Source organism: Varanus komodoensis, unplaced genomic scaffold, assembly GCF_004798865.1.
Source record: "Varanus komodoensis strain SLA01 unplaced genomic scaffold, ASM479886v1 scaffold45, whole genome shotgun sequence".
Lineage (NCBI taxonomy): Eukaryota > Metazoa > Chordata > Lepidosauria > Squamata > Varanidae > Varanus > Varanus komodoensis.
The window spans coordinates 6,197,021-6,214,853 of NW_025336011.1; the positions used below are offsets into that span (position 1 = coordinate 6,197,021).

Here is a 17,833-nt window from a genome sequence, read left to right on the forward strand (position 1 = left end):
TTTCTCATTAGAATAACTTGCCAGGGGATTTTACTTATCCTTGATCTGAGTTTATTAAGATTAAAGGTAAAGGTTTCCCCTTGACATTAAGCCCAGCCATGCCTGACTCTAGGGGGCGGAGTACTCACCCCGTTGTACATATTTGAACCGGCTATTTATTTATTTAAAACATTTCTATGCCGCCCCATTTGCTGAAGCCTCGGGGTGGCTCACAACATAAAATTAAAATCTAAAACATTCAAATATACAACAAATTAACAATATAAAATAAGTCGCCCTGGCCAGATAAAATAAGCAAATAATATTAACAATTAAAATGACGTTTAAATAAAAAGGTCTTCACCTGGCGCCGAAAAACAAATAATGACGGCACCAGACGGACCTCTCTGGGGAGCGCATTCCATAGATTGGGCACCACCGCAGAGAAAGCCCTCCTCCGAGTACCTACCCTCCTAATTTCTTTCACGGAGGGTTCCCGGAGAAGGGCATCTCCCGCAGATCTCAAGGGGCGGGTGGGCATATATGGATGTAAGCCCTCCTTCAGGTAACCAGGACCCAAGCCGTTTAGGGCTTTATAGGTCATCACCAACACCTTGAATTGGGCCTGGACTTCAATGGGAAGACAGTGAAGCTGACGGAGGACTGGAGTCATGTGAACATAATGCCCAGTCCCCGTCAGCAGTCTGGCAGCTCTATTTTGAACCAATTGAAGTATCCGGACCGTCTTCAAGGGCAGCCCCACATAGAGCACGTTACAGAAGGCTACCTTTTGATCAACCAGCCCAGCAGCACAGCAGTTTAAACCATTATGCCACCTGCAGTTCCTTTATTAAAATTGGCTTTCCTAAAGTCCAGGGTACATGTTTGGCTACATTTGGCTTGTGCTTCCTTTAGAATCAGGAATTCAAGTATGTCATGAATGTGTAGGCCGCCTCTGTGTAAGCAGTATATTTGACTGGTGGACCCTTAATCCTATCCATCATGGCTCTTACATTCTGGATGGTGTAGTGGTTACAGTGTTGGACTGAGAGCCTGAAGAACCAAGTTTTAGTCCCCGTTTGGTCATGATGCTCACTGGGTGACTCTGGGTGAGTTCTTGACTCTCAACCTATCTCACAGGGTTGTTGTGAGGATAAAATGGAGAAGATGACCGCCAGGTACATTATCTTGGGCTCTTTGGAGGAATGTGGGGTATAAATTTAATGAATAATAAAAATATTCCTTGATGTCCATATCCAACATTCTCAGAGAAAGTGCTTTTTCAGAATGAAACCACCTTGGCTTTCCTTCAAGCCAAATGTAATGCAACTTGCCACTGAACTGAAGCTGTAGACCGACTGCCAAATAAGCCAGGTCAGATTGGTAGAATCCTGTGGTAAAGCCCTTCTCAGATGTGTTACCCAAATCTAGGAAGCCTCATAAGGCTGTGAGTTTGCCTGGTATGCCTGACCAATAACAAACCAGTCAAGACAACTTCTTCAAAAGGAGGCCATTTTATTCCAGAATAAAGGAGACTACATACACACAAGCAAAGCAAAGTTCCTATGCAGCACCCACCCAATCTCTGCTCCTCCCATTGTCCTAGCTTTCTAGTTCCAGTTTAGACTGGTTATGACTAGCTTTAGCTGGGCCATCTTTGCTTATATTGGTATTTGGAAAGAACGTTTTCCCTAATCCACACAGGGGTTGACTGTCATTGAGTATATGATGAGTTTGGAGTGCTTTTGAACCTTAAGGCACATTCTTGCAACAGTGACTCATGCGCTGGTGACTTCCCGTCTTGACTTCTGTAACGCGCTCTACGTGGGGCTACCCTTGAAGACGGTCCGGATACTTCAATTGGTTCAGAATAGAGCTGCCAGGCTGCTGACGGGGACTGGACGTTATGTTCACATGACTCCAGTTCTCCGTCAGCTTCACTGGCTCCCCATTGAAGTCCGGGCCCAATTCAAGGTGTTGGTAATGACCTATAAAGCCCTAAACGGCTTGGGTCCTGGTTACCTGAAGGAGCGCTTACATCCATATTTGCCCAGTCGCCCCCTGAGATCGGCGGGAGAGGCCCTTCTCCAGGAGCCCTCCGTGAGAGAAATTAGGAGGGTGGCTACTCGGAGAAGGGCTTTCTCAGCGGTGGCGCCTAAGTTATGGAATGCGCTCCCCAGAGAGGTCCGCCTGGCGCCGTCATTATTTTTCGGCGCCAGGCTAAGACCTTTTTATTTAAGCAACATTTTAAATGCTAAATACAATTGAATTTTATCTGGCCAGGGCGGCTTATTTTATAATGTGTGTTTTAATTAAGATTATTTTATATTGATATTTTAACTTATTGTTTTATTTATGTTGTAAGCCGCCCCGAGGCTTCGGCGAATGGGGCGGCATAAAAATGTTTTAATAAATAAATAAATAAATAAATTCTCTTTTGCTCATTAGCACTAGGACTGGAAACACTTTTATTTTAAATGTATTTGTGGAAAGAAAAATGGAAAAAGTTGTTGGCCAATGGGGTACCTTTACAAGTGGAAGATGTTGATGCCCAAAATACATAACAGGGGAAGGTTTTCTTTAAAGGATTTATGATTGAGAATAACCAGCTACCAACTAATCATTCCAGATGGTGCACCTGAACAGTCCTCAGTTGGTCCTTTTATACATTGATCATTAAAGGGTTATAGTAACACAGCTAACACTTTCTAATAGGTTACAGAAGTGAAAAGTTACATGAACTTTCCAACGTGCATTGCAAAGAGAAAGAAGATTCTTTCAAGGAGGAAAGGAGGATGGGCTGTTATTCTGAGGAGGAGGAGGAAGGGTGGAGTGAATTACCCTTTGTTTGGGCTGCTATCTGTTAAGTGTCGGCTTGGTGTCTCCGGAATGGTGACTGGTTTGTGTCAGCTGCATTTCAAGGATGCACACATGCTGATGTCTAAAGAAAATGATTCTTTTTTCTGATCCAGCTATATGTTGATATTTGCATGGTTGTATCTGTGTAGGTTATACCTACTGATTTGTGCATCAATGTTATGTGTAGTCCACAAATGACATACTGTGATTGCACCATAAAAACTTCATCCGGAACAAGGCACTCCTTTACCTCACTTGCTCACTAGCGTAATACATTAACTGGTCCCAAACCAAATAGGCTGCTGCTAAACCAGAGATCAAGCTCCTAGCCAAGTTCACAATAGGCTTGTGTTGAGTCAATTAACAATCTTGTAGAGCATACGACAGTCATTTACCAACTTTACCCAAAGAAAGTTGATGCCTCTTTCAGGCTGAGAGGTTCTCGCTGTTTCGGAACCAGACTTTGGGCCACTTTCGCCCTGCCTTGTCAAAGGAACTACTTTCCCAGCTCTTCCACGCACTTTCTCCCAACGGGATACCTTGCGCGGAAGGATCAATAAGAACAGCAAGAGAAACAAGAGCCGGTGCGTAAGGATCTCGGCACGACGGCTAGACCCCCAGCCGAGCATGCGTAGAAGGAGCGCCGAGTAGGCCCAGCCTGAGGCGGCGGGAGTCGCCGAGTAGCGGTCGGAGAGTGAGGGTGAATACTGCGGCAAGGGGGAGGCTGAGAGGGAGCGCGCGAGAGAGAGAGAGAGAGAGAGAGAGTGTGGGTGTGGGGGGGGGGGGACGCGGTCCGCCTGGGTGGGTCCGGGGCTGGTGTTGCTACGTGTGCATGTGTGGGGAAGGACAATCTTGTCTTTTTGTCTGTCACGCGCGCGTGTGGTTGGGCCAGAGGGAGAGGCTTGCGTATAACGAGGGGGTGTTGGGTTGGTGCGAGTCTAGGGAGAAATACATTGATCTGGATTGGGAGGAGGCCTGGGGACGGGGGCAGGGGTTGACCACTGCACGAAGGAAGGAAGAGGTAAGCTTGAGATCGTGGGCGAGGAATCGGAAGGGGGAAGGGAAGATCCAGGAAGCTGCTGGGTGGTAGTAATAATAATACATTGTGATAATGCACGCGCGCATATTTGCCTTTCCACAAACCGGTGCTTTAGATTTTTTGGTTATAACTTCCAACTCCCCCCATCAACCTGACTGACCGGGGAATGTGGGGAGTTGTAATCCAGACTATGTGGAAGGCACCAGCTTAGGGAAAGGCATATGTGCAAGTATTCAAACCTCTTCACCCACTTATGGGAACCTGACAACAACCCTGCAATGTAGGTATTGCTGTATGATTACTCCCTCCGCCCACCATTGCAAATGGAGCTGAAGCTGAGTGTGTGATGTGCTTAAAGCTTACCTAAGTGAGCTCTCTGTCCATCTGGCAGGTGTTGGAATCCTGAGGTGATAAAGTGGGCTGTACCTCCTGTGATTGCAGTTGGGGGGAATCACATGTTTGAATACTCTTCATCCCTGAAAGAATGTGGGGGAAAGACCTGACATTGTAAAGAGGCATCAAGACTAGAAGCCTTCTTTTTGCTAGTCTTGACCTACTCACACACAGTATCATTTTGTACATGAGGCGGAACTACAAAATAGCAAGTCCCCCATGCATCATCTGAAGTGGTATAGCCCTCTCTACCAACTCAAGATTCTACTACCTGCTGCCAGGCCAGGTCTCTGTTCATACTGAAAATTTTCTTATTCAAAGCTCAGAATTGTACAGTGCACTCCTTACCTCAATTATTAAGTGCTGTTGATTTCCCCATGAACACAAGTGTTTGTAGGTTTGCTAGGAAGGCATAGTGTGAGCCAGTTTTTCCTAAACCAGGGCTTTCCAGATACCTTGGGCTACAGTTCTGATTGGCCCTAACCAACATGGTCAATGGTCAACAGTGTTGAGAGTTATAGACCAAATTAACTTGAGGGGTAAATGGTGGGAATAGCAGGTGAATATAAAGGCTTATATGAAGAGAGGAAGGTAAGAGATGGCAGATATTGAAGTGAGAATGGTGGGATTTACTTTGGAGTTAAGCTGTATAGGGATGTAATGAGAGTCCATATAACACCAGCTTAGGGGCAGAATTGACCTTTTGGGCACATTTCCCTTGCTTTATAAATTTAAATTTTCCATGTGTATGTGGATTCATAATAGTTATTCCATTTCTATGATGAAAATGTTAGGGCAATGGCTGCATCAGCCATCTTTGCTTTGATCTGAAATTCTCCAGTTTTTTCTTTCTTTTTTTTTTTCCTTTATGGCAGGTTTTCCAAAATGACGCAGTTTCTACCCCCAAATCTATTGGCGCTATTTGCTCCTCGGGATCCTATACCCTATCTGCCCCCTTTGGAGAAACTGCCCCATGAGAAGCACCACAATCAGCCCTACTGTGGCATTGCTCCGTACATTCGAGAGTTTGAGGTGAGTTCTTCAGGATTGGCCTGACTGTCTCAGGCTTGTGGTAATTTGTTAGGACATTGATTAGTGCTTACAGAATCAGAATGACTGTTACAGCAGTAAGCGCTTTCTCAATACTTTGTGTGTGTCTCCTTTATTATATGTTAAGAGTCAGTTATTAAAAATGAGCTCTCTCTTCCAGGACCCACGCGATGCTCCTCCACCCACTCGTGCGGAGACCCGGGAGGAACGGATGGAACGGAAGGTATGCATACTAGTGTGTAGATTAGAGCAACATTAGCTTTGATGCAGGACTCCTTACGCCAGTTTACATGTAATAACAGCCCAGAGGTTGACCATCAGAGTGTCGTGGGAGAAAGCAGGTGCCTTGCCTTCTCCACACTTGCTACTTCCACTTTTAATCAACAACCTGTTCATGCATTTTTGAGTGTGATGTGTGCACCCACAGTGTTGAGTCGTTCAAGGGCTAAAACAACATGATTTGTTTGGTTAACTGCTAGATTGTCCTACTGCTAGCAGTCCAGTTCCAGGTTTGCATACCATGTGATCTATTAATGAATCAGAGATTTTTGATAAAAAGCAGAGGTGGTGGCCATGCCTGGGGCAGTGTGTCTGTTTTCTCTCATTTGTGTATAAAAACCCGTGTTATATGTAAGCATGATTCTAGATTGTGTGAGAGAATACATTGAATTCTGTGCCTGGTTATGTGCTGGTAGTCTCGAAAAGAAAGAAAAAGCAGCAGCTGAGATGGATGGTCCCAGTAGGGTGCAAAAAGATATGTGTGTTTAACTGGTCTGGGTAATATGATGTTACTGATTTTTCCCCATTTCTTTGCAGAGAAGAGAGAAGATTGAGCGCCGGCAGCAAGAGGTTGAGAGTGAGCTGAAGATGTGTAAGTTGTGGAGTTGTGGGAAGGAATTAAATTAATGAAAGTCATGTCACTGTTTTAATATATCTGCAGTGGCTCTAATGTTTCATAGTGACAGGACCTAGTGTTGGCAGATATAAGAGGAAAAACAGAGCAATATATTTTTCTTTCCTTCACATAATATTTGGTGACTTATTTTTCCAACCAGGGGACCCTCACAACGATCCCAATGCCCAAGGAGATGCCTTCAAGACACTCTTTGTGGCCAGAGTTGTAAGTAACCTCTTTTTTTTCCTTTGCCCAATGTTTAGTTTCAAATATGTTGTTCACAATTTTTTAAGGAGGGGCTGGGATATGAATTAAATTAAATGGCTTTTTCAACAGCCTTAGGTGGGCTTATGTCTTCAGCTTTCAACCAGTAGGGTCTTTCTGCCTTCTCATTTGGCATCCCACTTCCTTTGCAGAACTATGATACAACAGAATCCAAGCTGAGGCGGGAATTTGAAGTCTATGGACCTATAAAAAGAGTAAGTGGGTAAATTATTTTTCAGTCTCTTTAGAAGAAGACACCCTAGCTTATTTTCCTTAAGTTTCTTGATGGGCAACTCAGGCCAAGACCTGAATTTTGCAGGTCAGTATTTCACAGTTGGGTGGAATTCATTTGTTTAACCCTATAACCTGCCTAATTTCATGGAGAATTCACTTAGGTGAACTTAGGAGTTGAGGTTTACCCATTTTCTAGATTGAAGACACATTCCTGTTTAACTTCTCCCTCTTCTATTAGGAGTCTTAATCTTCTTCCCCTTATATGGTAGTTTTCAAATCAACGGTTATTTTCATTGAAATATATTTACTAGAAGTATTGCACATGTCTGTTCCTCTTTGGTTTTCTCATTTCATGTAAGCTGAGTCTGATTTTTAAGGGTCATTTTTCTCTCTCCATTTTACAAGCTCATTGTATTCATAGTGCTAGTGGGGAGCAATGGAAGTGGAAGTGCTTTGTGGGGGCCTCCAGAAGTCCCATAATGCAGCAGTTTTCTTTTTTTCCCCCCCTGGAAGCTTGTTCATCCATGGTAGATATTATTCCCTGAGATCCATTTCTTTACTTAACTCTGTGCCTTCCCCTCCCTTTCTCTGTAGCCCTGTCACTATAGAGAAGGGGAAGTGGGAATTGCTAGGTTTCTTTTAAAAGAATTGTATAATGAATGATATTTTTCTCTATCAGAGAGGTATTGTATGGAATTGTTCCTTCAACGATACCACAGAGAGCAAGGTTAGCAACGGAACTTGGAAGTGAGAGGGTGCTAATACAAGTGGTTGACTTTTAAGTGATGGGGTTTTCTAAGGTGGTACTTTTTTGGGACTCAGTTGAAATTCCTGTGTTAATTTAATTTGCTTAGAGGTGGCCTCATCTCAGTTTTTCCTGTCATTGCTGATTTCTTCTCAGATCTACATGGTGTACAATAAGCACTCCGGCAAGCCACGTGGTTACGCCTTCATCGAATATGAACATGAGCGTGACATGCACTGTAAGTACAGTCCTTTTCTTGGGTGCTTTTGTGTCTTTTGTGTATGTGTTTTATAAATTAAATCTTGTTAACAAAGCATGTGTTTTGTAAAAGTTCTTTAATTTTTCAAAGCCCTTGAGCTATTTGAGGGCTTGGGCTCCCCATCAACAGGTAAGTACAGAGCTGGGGAGCCTTGCTTGGTTTAATGAGCACCCAAGTTCCGTTAATCTGGCCCTGATAGTTTTTCAAGGGGATCATTTAAATCATATTAACAGTTGCATTTAGAAGGGAAGACTTTTTACCCCCTTCTCTGTATAGATTTTATAATTCAAGTGGATTCGGTGTTGGAAATCTTAGTTTGCTGCTACAGGTGAGCTCTCTCTGCTGGGCATGTCACTTCCATTTCTTTGTCTTGTTGTGAAAGCAAATTAACGTAGCTGGGGTGCTGCAAATTTATTGTGTGTACTAAAGTAATACAGGCAACAGTTCACCTCTTGACTCACCATAATTCCCTTGTGTTTTTTGGGGGCGGGGGGATCTTGTAGGCTGAGGGTGAGCAGCTAGTCCTGCTAATATTGTTTTGAGCAGGCTAAAGTTACTGTTTGCGTTATGGGACCCAGCAGGGTCATACGGGCTGCCCCCTCACTCTGAACTGTTGCCCATCTCCTTTCTGTTATTTTTAAGAGGGAGAATGAATGCTGTGAAGAAGTTCTGCTAAAGCAAGTGTAACTTTGACCTGAAGCTGTGTTTTGAAAAGATGCTGTTGTCGAGAGGCGTGTTGTGAGCGGGGTGTATTAATTCTGTGTTCTTATTGTCACTGCAGCCACCTTTCTGATGGCTATTGCCACTGCTGGCTTGCAGCTGATCCTTATGCTTCCCCTTTACAACATCTCATTGTATGGTTGGTATAAGGGTTTGTATAATTGGTAAGAAACCTCAGTACCCAACACACTTCTATACACAAGCCAGGTCAAAGGCAGATGCTAGGTAACATAGCTTAGTTAGGGGTGGAGGGAAGGAAGGGGTTGGGGAACGTATTTCTCTTCTGGCTTCTGTGGTGCTCTCTTGCAGTGTGGAAGGAGAAGGAGAAATGGTTCCTCATACGATATTGTTGGCCCTATATTTTGCAGCATGAATTCACTGGGGAGGGAGGGAAGAATAGGTCAGCCCTCTTTGGTAGGGCTCAAATATCCTGAGTTAACCCTCCCTCTCCAAGCCACACATATGCCATTTATAGTTCCTGCAGTATATAGAACTGAGGTTGGCAACCTTGAAGTGACGTTCAGAGAGATGAAAGATGTTGGGTATCTTAATGCCTTTCTGTTTGCCCCAGATGAAACTGATGGAAATTGGCACATCTGGTACCACCTCAGAATGACTAGGTCAAAATAAGTATTTCCTCTTTTCTTACTAATTAGAATAAATCAATATTTGAGGATCACTTAACCATTCTTTGTAAAAATGTTTATACCATATTGAATAATTTTAATGTTAATCTAATTATGTAGAAACAAATGTTAATAAGGCTTGAGGTTAATCTGAGAGCCTCAGCATATTTTTATAAACATAGATTAAAGTTTCTACTGAATTTGATTAGTGCTCCTTAGAAGCGTGGGGAAACACTTAACCTTCCCAATTTACGTAAAAACAGGTTGTTTAAAGGTAGCCTTTCTTGGTCATCTGTGGCCAGTAACAATTGCACTGTCAAGTGCATCTGCAGTGTTAGAGGGATAGAGCTGCTTGCCAGTTGCCACAGTGTGGCAGCTTGTGTTTACATAACCCCGCTACATACACAGCTCTTTTGTATCTTACCAAACCTCAAGGTTTGCTAGCTCCTAAGTTGAAAAAGATTTGTGCATGTAGCCTCCATAATTCTATTTTGAAAATAGGCAGCACTTCGACAAGGAGGGGTGTGTGGAAGTGACTGGGCAACTTAGGTGTGAACTGAAGAGGTGTGGGTGACTTCAGGACGTAGGCAGCCTTCCTTTGAGTTAGTTGCACAGCTATGTTAACCTAATGCACAGCAAGTTTATACCCTGAGATGCTTAAATAGAGCAAACATTGTACTTAGGGATGGAGAGTTCTTCCCCATTATTGCGGGCATGTCAGTTAGGTCGAGACATCTAAGGGCTGGGCAGGCACATTGCATTTTATCCTTTAACTTCTGTACTGGGAAGTTCTTTATTTCTAGGTACAGAAATGCATTGGTTAAAATTATTTACTAGGAAGAGTTGCATCCTACCTCTGCTCAAACTTGGGGATGAATGATTTCTGGTAAACACCTCTAAAACACATTAAGTGTGCACAAGCCCTGAGTGGCTGATGTGTGTTTCTTAGGAGGGAGTGCATATTTTTGCTTGTGCTCTTGGTCCTTCAATTGATAGGAAATGGGACTGAGGATATTTGAGCTCTGCTTTCAGTTAGTAAGTTGAGGCAGTTTGGGTAGTTAGCCTGACTTGGGGCACAAAGCTGGGTAGATGGATTCCTTTTGCTACCCCTGGCAAGGCTTGCCAAGGCCATAATGGGCCTTCATGTGGGACACGGTTGGGACGTCTGTCTCCACAGAGGTTCCACATCGTAAGTTCCCTGATGTGGGCTTTAACATGCAAGCAGGCAACTATACCAATGTTGCTGGGTTTCTAATTACTGCTAGAGAGGGCAGTTCAGATATCACACATTCCTTGCTGTTCTTTCTTGTTATCTTCTTTTCTGTCTGGCTCCTTTAGCTTAGTTCTTTCAATTGTGAAGTATCTGGCGTTTTCAACACTGCCCAATGCAGTCAGTAGCTAGGAATGCCAGGAGGGAGGGTTATTACAATTCAGGACTTCTGTTGCTAACCTGAATTCGTAGTTGGAAGGATGCATTCTAGAAAAGGTCTTTAAGCATTGGGCTTTAGGAGCTTTAATGTCATTAAAGGTTTTAGAAGGGGCCATTCTGAAAGGTGTTTACTTAGCTTGTCCTTTATTGCAAGACAAGATCTAGAGTACCTTATAGCCTAACCAACTGAGAGTCTTGCAATATCTTAAAGTCAAATACTTTTATTCTGGCATAAGTTTTCATGGACACTGTCCAAGTCATCAAATTCACGATGTGAATAGTGCATCTTATATCATCTGATGAACTAGACAGTCATCACAAAAGGTTATGGCAGAATAAATTCGTTTTTTAAGGTGCCACAAGACTTGTTTTTTGCTGCAGCAGATTAATGTGGCTAACCCTCTGGGAATTTAGCCTAATATTATTGCTTTTGACAAACTGTAAAGGCTGGTGTGTATCTGTACTTTGTTGTAGGGCACAGTTGGCTGGGTTGTAAGTTAATTAAAGCAACAATCCACCTTTGCCCTTGAAGCATAACTGCTGACCTATGAATCCAAGCAAAGGAGTGTTAAATCTGTCCTTGGATCTTCTGTAAGCAAACAGGAACAAACAGCACCTAAGTGTTCAGTAGTGGAGCTGTAAGCTGCCTTGTGTGGTTGGTGACAAGCTTTCATTGTTGGCTCCTCAAAGGACTTTGTAAATGCAAAAAGTCCTTTCCCAGCCTTGCAGTTCTATAAGAAAAAATGTCCAGAGTGTTAGCTGTACTAAACTCTGTTAAGTGGGTGTGACTTTCAGAGAGTTGCATGTTCATCTTCTCTACATAGCTATCTTGCTACAAGATGAGTTATTCCTATACATTCTTGTGTTTGTATTTGTTCTTATAAAGGTATAGCTGTCCAATAAAAATGACAGAAGTAGAACAAACAAAATATCTTTCTGTCGGCATGCCTCTGTCCCTTGTAATAATGTTGAAGCATGAAGAATTATAGGAATTTCTCTTTGCAGTAAGATTCCTTTATTAAAAATGAATGCACCAGCTCATCTTTAGAGGTTGCAGTAGTTGACCTCTTCTAGAAATGAAAAGAGTTAGAGGATCCAACTTGGCATTTAAAAGTTTTGAATTGGGAGTTTAGAGATGGGGGAAAGGCTTGGATAGTAACCTTTCAAGCCTAATTGTAATATCAGAATTGTTCTAGGTGAGTTTTCCCATCATACCAGGGGGTATTCCCCACATCTCCTAAAAGCCCTTGAAAGGCCTGAGAAAAGTTAAGAGAGTCTTATGCTAGGACCATTGTTCTTAATTGTAAAATGTCCCCAAAAGGTAAGATGCAATACTGAGGGTGGTTTCAGGTAAGCACTTTGCAACTCTCCCAACCACGGACTGACCTCTTCATTGGAAAAGGCCCAGCTTCGTCTCCTTCCTACGATAAAATGGTGGTGAATACATGATGCAGGGAGACTGCCCCTTGCTGACTTTGGTCTGCCGATTGCCCTGTCTGCAGATGAGCTATAAGACTAACTTGGAGGCTCTATTGTAAGGGATGGTGGTCTGTCATCATGCCCCAACATCCAAACAGACTGGCTGCTGTTTCTCAGCAATGATGGGTCGCTTCAAAGCTCAGGATGACGTCTTTGCCATTGGTCATTGGACAGAGTTTGACTTTAGGGCTTGACAAGATCATCATCACCATCTTCCATGGCTCTTTTTAGGAGCTGAAGTATCTCCATGGTTTAAAAAATGGAGGCAGGGAGAATAACAAAGAATTGGAAAAAATGCATCTTCCACTCAAAGAGATTGATTTCTGGACTTTTTAAAAAAAAGCCAAAGCTTTTCTGAGTAAATCAGGAAATGTTTTGTGGTGATCAGTTAGTCGTTATTCTTATGAAGCCTTTTGTTCGAAATGGATGATATTATTACTATTATTGTCATCATCATCATCATCATCTAATTTTTTTGGCCTGAATATTTTTCCCACTTACATAGAGTGGAATATTTTTGCCATTTGTTTCTCTTGAGAAGGTGGTTTGCCACTACTACTATTTACACTTCTATCAGTGAGTATATGAGCAAGGGGGAAGAAGATCCTTACATCTATCTTCATATGCACATATTGAAGAGATAAGACAGAATTTATCTTTTTTTATGTGTCTACACAAAGAGAAAGATTTCCCTTTTTAATATGTAGTAAATGCATATGGTTGACTTTGTGAACCTTGCTGGTTTTTAAAATGTATTTTTCTGAAAAACAAATATTTACTTCATTTTTCCTCTAAAAATAACTGTATGCACACTGTTCCCCCATACATTTAATGATTTTTAAAGTATCCCCAAAATAAATACACAGTCATTTTTTGAAGACACCAACATTTTATAATTACCCATACACAGAGCTAATATTTGGCTATTTGAATTTGGAAGGAAAATTCTTAAAAGGAAAATATTTCCAAAATGTGTGGGTTGAAGATTTAGTAGTGTCTAGTGTACTTGATTGTGTGGCCTTTTGCTACACTTGGATTAATTGCCACAAATGGATGGCTTTAGTAGGTTTTAAGAGTTGGTGGGATATGGGACCATGAAGCTTGTAAGGACCCCAAAGGCATAAATGGAATTCAAGCTCTTAATTAAGAATTTTACCTAGTTTGGGGAGTGGGGTGAGGAGGGGGGGCTGGGGGCTGGCAGGGGTGGGGGCCTGAGTGTCCGACTTCCGCTGCTGAGACAGGTAAGGCAGGGAAGGTCGGCTCAGCAGCTAAAATGCAAACCCAAAATACCGCCCCAGCCGGGGGCTCCCGGGCAGGGGGGAGCTGCGCCTCGGGCCCCAGCGCTAGCAGCCCGATGCAGTGAGTTTGAGGAGTTAAAAGTTGCAATGGTTTTGTAAGTAGTTTCTCCAGGTAAATGCTTTTATTTCCTTTTTACATGTTAGCTGTGCTCGCCCCACCCCCACCCCTAGCAAGTGGCTTGAGAACATTTCCCTTCCCTGAAAATCATCCTAGAGATTTGCAGTGGGATGATAGCAGCAAGGGTGGGGTAGAGGGGTGAAGTGGGCTGGGGTTGTTGAAAGTGGGTGCCAGCCAGTTCCCTGAGTGTTCTTACCCTTTTTGTGCGTACTACCCTCTCTTTTCCCTGCCAAACATTCTGTTACCTCCGTAACATATGCAACATTACTATCTCCCTCTTCTCTCCACCCCTTTCCCCTTCACCTGTTTGTTTTTCAATTATTTGTTTGTTTTAACAGCAGGAGCTGTTGCTTCTGGTGGGGGTTTTGGCATGGCCTATCTTGGGACTGGCTGGTTAGGGGTGCTCCTGAAAGATCAGAAGAGCCTGGCCCACTCTGAAGTGAGCTGGGAGGGCTGGGGTGGATGGCTTGCTTGTTTCTACCCAGCCCTTTTCCCCTCTGGGCAAGTGATGTATGTAGTGCGAATGTCTTGACTGCTCAATAACCTTCCTTTTTTTTGCAGCGGAAGCTGGGGGGCCTGTATTTTTGGGGTGGAGCTGGGGTTGTTCCACAGCTCAGGGGGCCTGTGGCTCTGTGGCAGCTGTGTTCAGGCAGCGCATGAGGTGGGTTTGCCAGCCCCACCCATCACTGCCACGGTCATGAGGATTTAGCTGCTTAAAGCAAGGCAAGCACTGTGCTGTCCGGGTTTTCTCGCAGAATGCTCGATGCGGCAGTGCTTCCCAGACAGATGTGGAGCAATCCCTTGCCAAAAGGGTAGTGGGGCCACTACGTGTGTGGTATGTGTACTTGGGGGAGGGTGGGCTTATTTATGTGCACTGTGGATAATGGCCATTCCCTTTGCCCTTCCTTTCCCCTGGATATCCCTCCTAATCTGTTGCAGCGGCATACAAGCACGCCGATGGGAAAAAAATTGATGGCCGGCGGGTGCTGGTAGATGTAGAGCGAGGCCGGACGGTGAAAGGATGGCGTCCACGTAGACTTGGTAAGTGTGTGTGGAAGCACTAGATCAAATAGGTTGCCATCTCTTCTGGACCACTTCTGTCCTTACCTGAAGCTGGAATACTTGCATTAGCCTGAGCTTTCTGAACACAGCAGAATTGTTGGGCTGCTGTATTTTGTGTCAGCCTTCACTGTTAGAAGAATGTGGTGTTTAGTAGGAGGAGAGGAAAATGGGCAGAAAGAATCTGAGTGAGCCTAATAGAAAAAATGAAACCTAAAGTCAGGAGAAAATATACATTGTCAATTTTTTAATATAAGAAGGGGAAACAATTTCACTGTCACTGTTCACTGTCATGAAGGATGGATAGGCTAAGAATCAAGTAATTCTAATTCTTTCATTGTATTTATATCCTACCTTTTCTTTTGTGAGGAACCCAAGGCAGCTTTTTATTCTCACAACAGCAAGCCTGTGAGGTAGGTTAGGTTAAGAGTGACTGGCCCAAAATCACCCAGTGAGTTTCATGATTGAATGGGGACTACAACCTGAATCTTTCAGGTTCTTTCATCACCACACCAGCCAAGAATTGAATTTCATGAATTGAGTTTTTGAGAAAGCTTCCTTAACTTCATCCATCCTCCTTTCTTAGAAATATTTCTTTATTATTTTATGATACTACTCAAAGTCTCTCAGAAGAGCTTACATATAATCAAACAAGATGGTCCTTGCCCACAGGCCTACAGTCTAACAGGACATGACATTCAAGGAGAAAGGAATGGGGATAGAAGAGGGAAAATTAATTATTTTGGCAGGACCGATGGTATAGACTTCCTTTTTCCTTCTCATTATCTTCAGTACAGCCTGCTGGAAAAGGTAGCTTTTCATAACAGTTGAGGGAGGAGAATCTCCATGGGGGTGGGGGGGACTTTAGCAGGGCTGATGGAAGGACCTTGTTCTCAGCTCAGTAATGTTGGGCAGGCATCTGTTGATGCTTTCTGTGGGGCTTTTGGATTAGATGAGGACTACTTGTGGATCCTGTGCAGTTACACAACAAAGAAATCTTACCCAAGTCCTGGAATCTAACCTGATGGCTCAAGCTTTACATTCCATGCTGTTGATCCCTCTTTGCTTGACAGAAACTCGTTTTTGGAAAGTGGAAGTGTGTTCACTGGGGAAAATAGTTTCCACAGCATTTGTGACTCAGATCCTTGGAGATGGTGGACTTTTGAGAGTCTGCTTCCTCTCTCTCTGGCTTCACATGAGTTTAGCTCACAAGATACCATTTTTAAATAGAACTGCGTACACTGCATATAAAACTTCCTGAAGGGTATTTCTTCTTCTTGCTTTCACAATGAGTGAATGAAATTGTAAAGAACCAACCTTTTTTTCACCTCTTCTGCAGGTGGTGGTCTCGGTGGTACCCGGCGAGGTGGGGCTGACGTCAACATCAGACACTCAGGCCGGGATGACACTTCCCGTTATGATGAACGGTGAGCTGAGCTGTATGGGGAGTAGAATGCAGTGGGTGCCTCTGGCACCAGTACAGCGGCTTCATTTCTGATCCTGGGAGCAACAGAAGAATTGCTGGTGGCTACTCTCATTCAAAGTTTTATCGTTGTTCTTGCTGCATACTAAAATGTAAAGAGAACTTAGAGCCAAAGCAGATACCCAGATATATTAAACTAGACATTTATCAGTTGCAGCAGCAGCTGTTAAATTTTACACATAAAGGCTGAAGAATGATTGAATTTGAACATCTTATATAATTTGCCTGTGTGTGTGGTTTTGTTTTTGTTTTTGTTTTTGTTTTTGTTTTTTACAAAATTGATTTTATAGGCTGTCAGGGGAGCAAGAGATAGGGAGTTCTGACCCATTGCTGCATTTTTTATCTTCATGGTTTTGGAAACCTCTTGATCATAAGGTTAAGAAACTGATATTAAGAAACCATGTTCTTTGACTAGTGATGGCAGCTCAGATGGCTAGCCTTTCGCAGGGTTTGCCGTAGGTGTATTTTTGTGGCGTTTCACAGAAGACATTTAGGCTGCAGTTTGGTGCAGATTTAAATTGGATTTAAACCAGTTCAGTCTAGTAAAATTAAGGCTCAAAGGGTTCTGCTATTGTTCTAAGAGTTGAGGGAAAATTCTAACCAGAACTAGGATTCCCAGAACTTTGAGAGAAGCTAGGATAACTACAAACCACTTTGTAGCCTAGATGTGTTCTTATTCCTGTATAGACACCACATTCATTTATTGGCTTACATTCATGCAATGTTGTGGCATGGTAAACAGGGTTATTTTCTCTGTTGACAAAGTTCCCTTGGATGTTTTTTCTTTCTTAATTCTCACAGAGATCGGGACCGTGAACGGGAGCGAGATCGCCGAGACCGCAGCCGAGACCGGGACAAGGAGCGGGAACGCCGTCGCAGCCGATCCCGGGAGCGTCGGCGGCGGACACGGAGTCGAGAGAAAGATGAACGGAAACGCAGCCGGGAACGCAGCAAGGATAAAGACCGGGAGCGCAAGCGCCGTAGTCGCTCCAGGGACCGGAAGCGAGAACGAGACCGTGACAGAGACAAGAAGGAGGAGCTGCCAGAAGTACCTGATGCCCCGCCTGATGAGGCTGCCCTTGGAGAGATGGGTGTAGATGGGCTGGAGGTGAAGCCCGAAGGGGAAGAGAAGGCTAGAGAAAGGGACAGGGACAGAGACAGGGATCGAGAGAGGGATCGGCGGCGCAGTCATCGTGACAAAGACCGAGATAGGGAGCGTGACAGAGAGCGCCGAAGGGATAGGGACAGAGATAGGGACCGTGACCGGGAGCACAAGCGTGACAGGGGTGAACGGGGTGGGGAGAAACGGGAGGACAGGGGGCAGGACAATGGAATGGGAGAGGCCTTGGAGGAAACCAGCCAGGATATGTTCCTGGACCAAGAATCCATGCAGTCAGCTGATGGCTACTTGTCCACTGAGAATGGATACATGATGGAGCCTCCACTGGAGTGATGAATGGAGACGTTTCTTTGCCCCTGCAAGGTGAGGCTCTGCCTCCCAGGCTGCCTAGCCAATAAGATCCCATCAGCCAGTTGAGATAACTGGTTTTAACTGGTTTTATTTAGAAGGGTAAGTGTTTCATTTCTACTTGTCCTCCCCCATTTCTTCTTAACATGTAACCTTTCAGCAGTTCCTTGTGTATTTGGATATTTTTCTTTAAACAAGAATAAAGTGTTCAGTGTATTCTCCTTCATGTGGAGTGTGTTGAGACTGACATATTTGAAGAAATACTGTGCCAAATTCCAGCATTTAAGTGGGTCAAAGATCCACAAAGAAGATCACATTTACATGTGAAAGTACTGTTGCTGGAATCTTTACTGGTAATTGAATAATGATGTAGGTTTTTGCTTTTGGTGAAATGGTTGCAAAGCAGCAAAGGTTGGATATGGACATAAAGCCCATG

At 43.7% G+C, this 17,833-nt stretch overlaps 1 protein-coding gene across 1 annotated transcript; it reads left to right on the forward strand.

Moving 5' to 3' along the window:
• Positions 1–3,431: 3,431 nt before the first annotated feature.
• On the forward strand, positions 3,432–17,623 carry SNRNP70 (small nuclear ribonucleoprotein U1 subunit 70). The gene is made up of 10 exons (XM_044444612.1): positions 3,432–3,538; positions 5,146–5,302; positions 5,481–5,543; positions 6,137–6,191; positions 6,376–6,440; positions 6,632–6,694; positions 7,615–7,696; positions 14,327–14,428; positions 15,786–15,873; positions 16,731–17,623. Exons 2-10 carry the CDS (start codon positions 5,156–5,158, stop codon positions 17,380–17,382), a joined length of 1,317 nt encoding a protein of 438 aa, XP_044300547.1. The 5' UTR covers positions 3,432–3,538; positions 5,146–5,155; the 3' UTR covers positions 17,383–17,623.
• The last annotated feature ends 210 nt before the right edge of the window (positions 17,624–17,833 follow it).

What these genes read in the sequence shown, in the direction of transcription:
- SNRNP70 (XM_044444612.1), top strand. Translation starts at nt 5,156, where the DNA reads ATGACGCAGTTTCTACCCCCAAATCTATTGGCGCTATTTGCTCCTCGG. An exon ending in ATGGCGTCCACGTAGACTTG is followed by an intron (nt 14,429 to 15,785) that starts GTAAGTGTGTGT and finishes CCTCTTCTGCAG; the next exon opens with GTGGTGGTCTCGGTGGTACC. An exon ending in ACTTCCCGTTATGATGAACG is followed by an intron (nt 15,874 to 16,730) that starts GTGAGCTGAGCT and finishes TAATTCTCACAG; the next exon opens with AGATCGGGACCGTGAACGGG.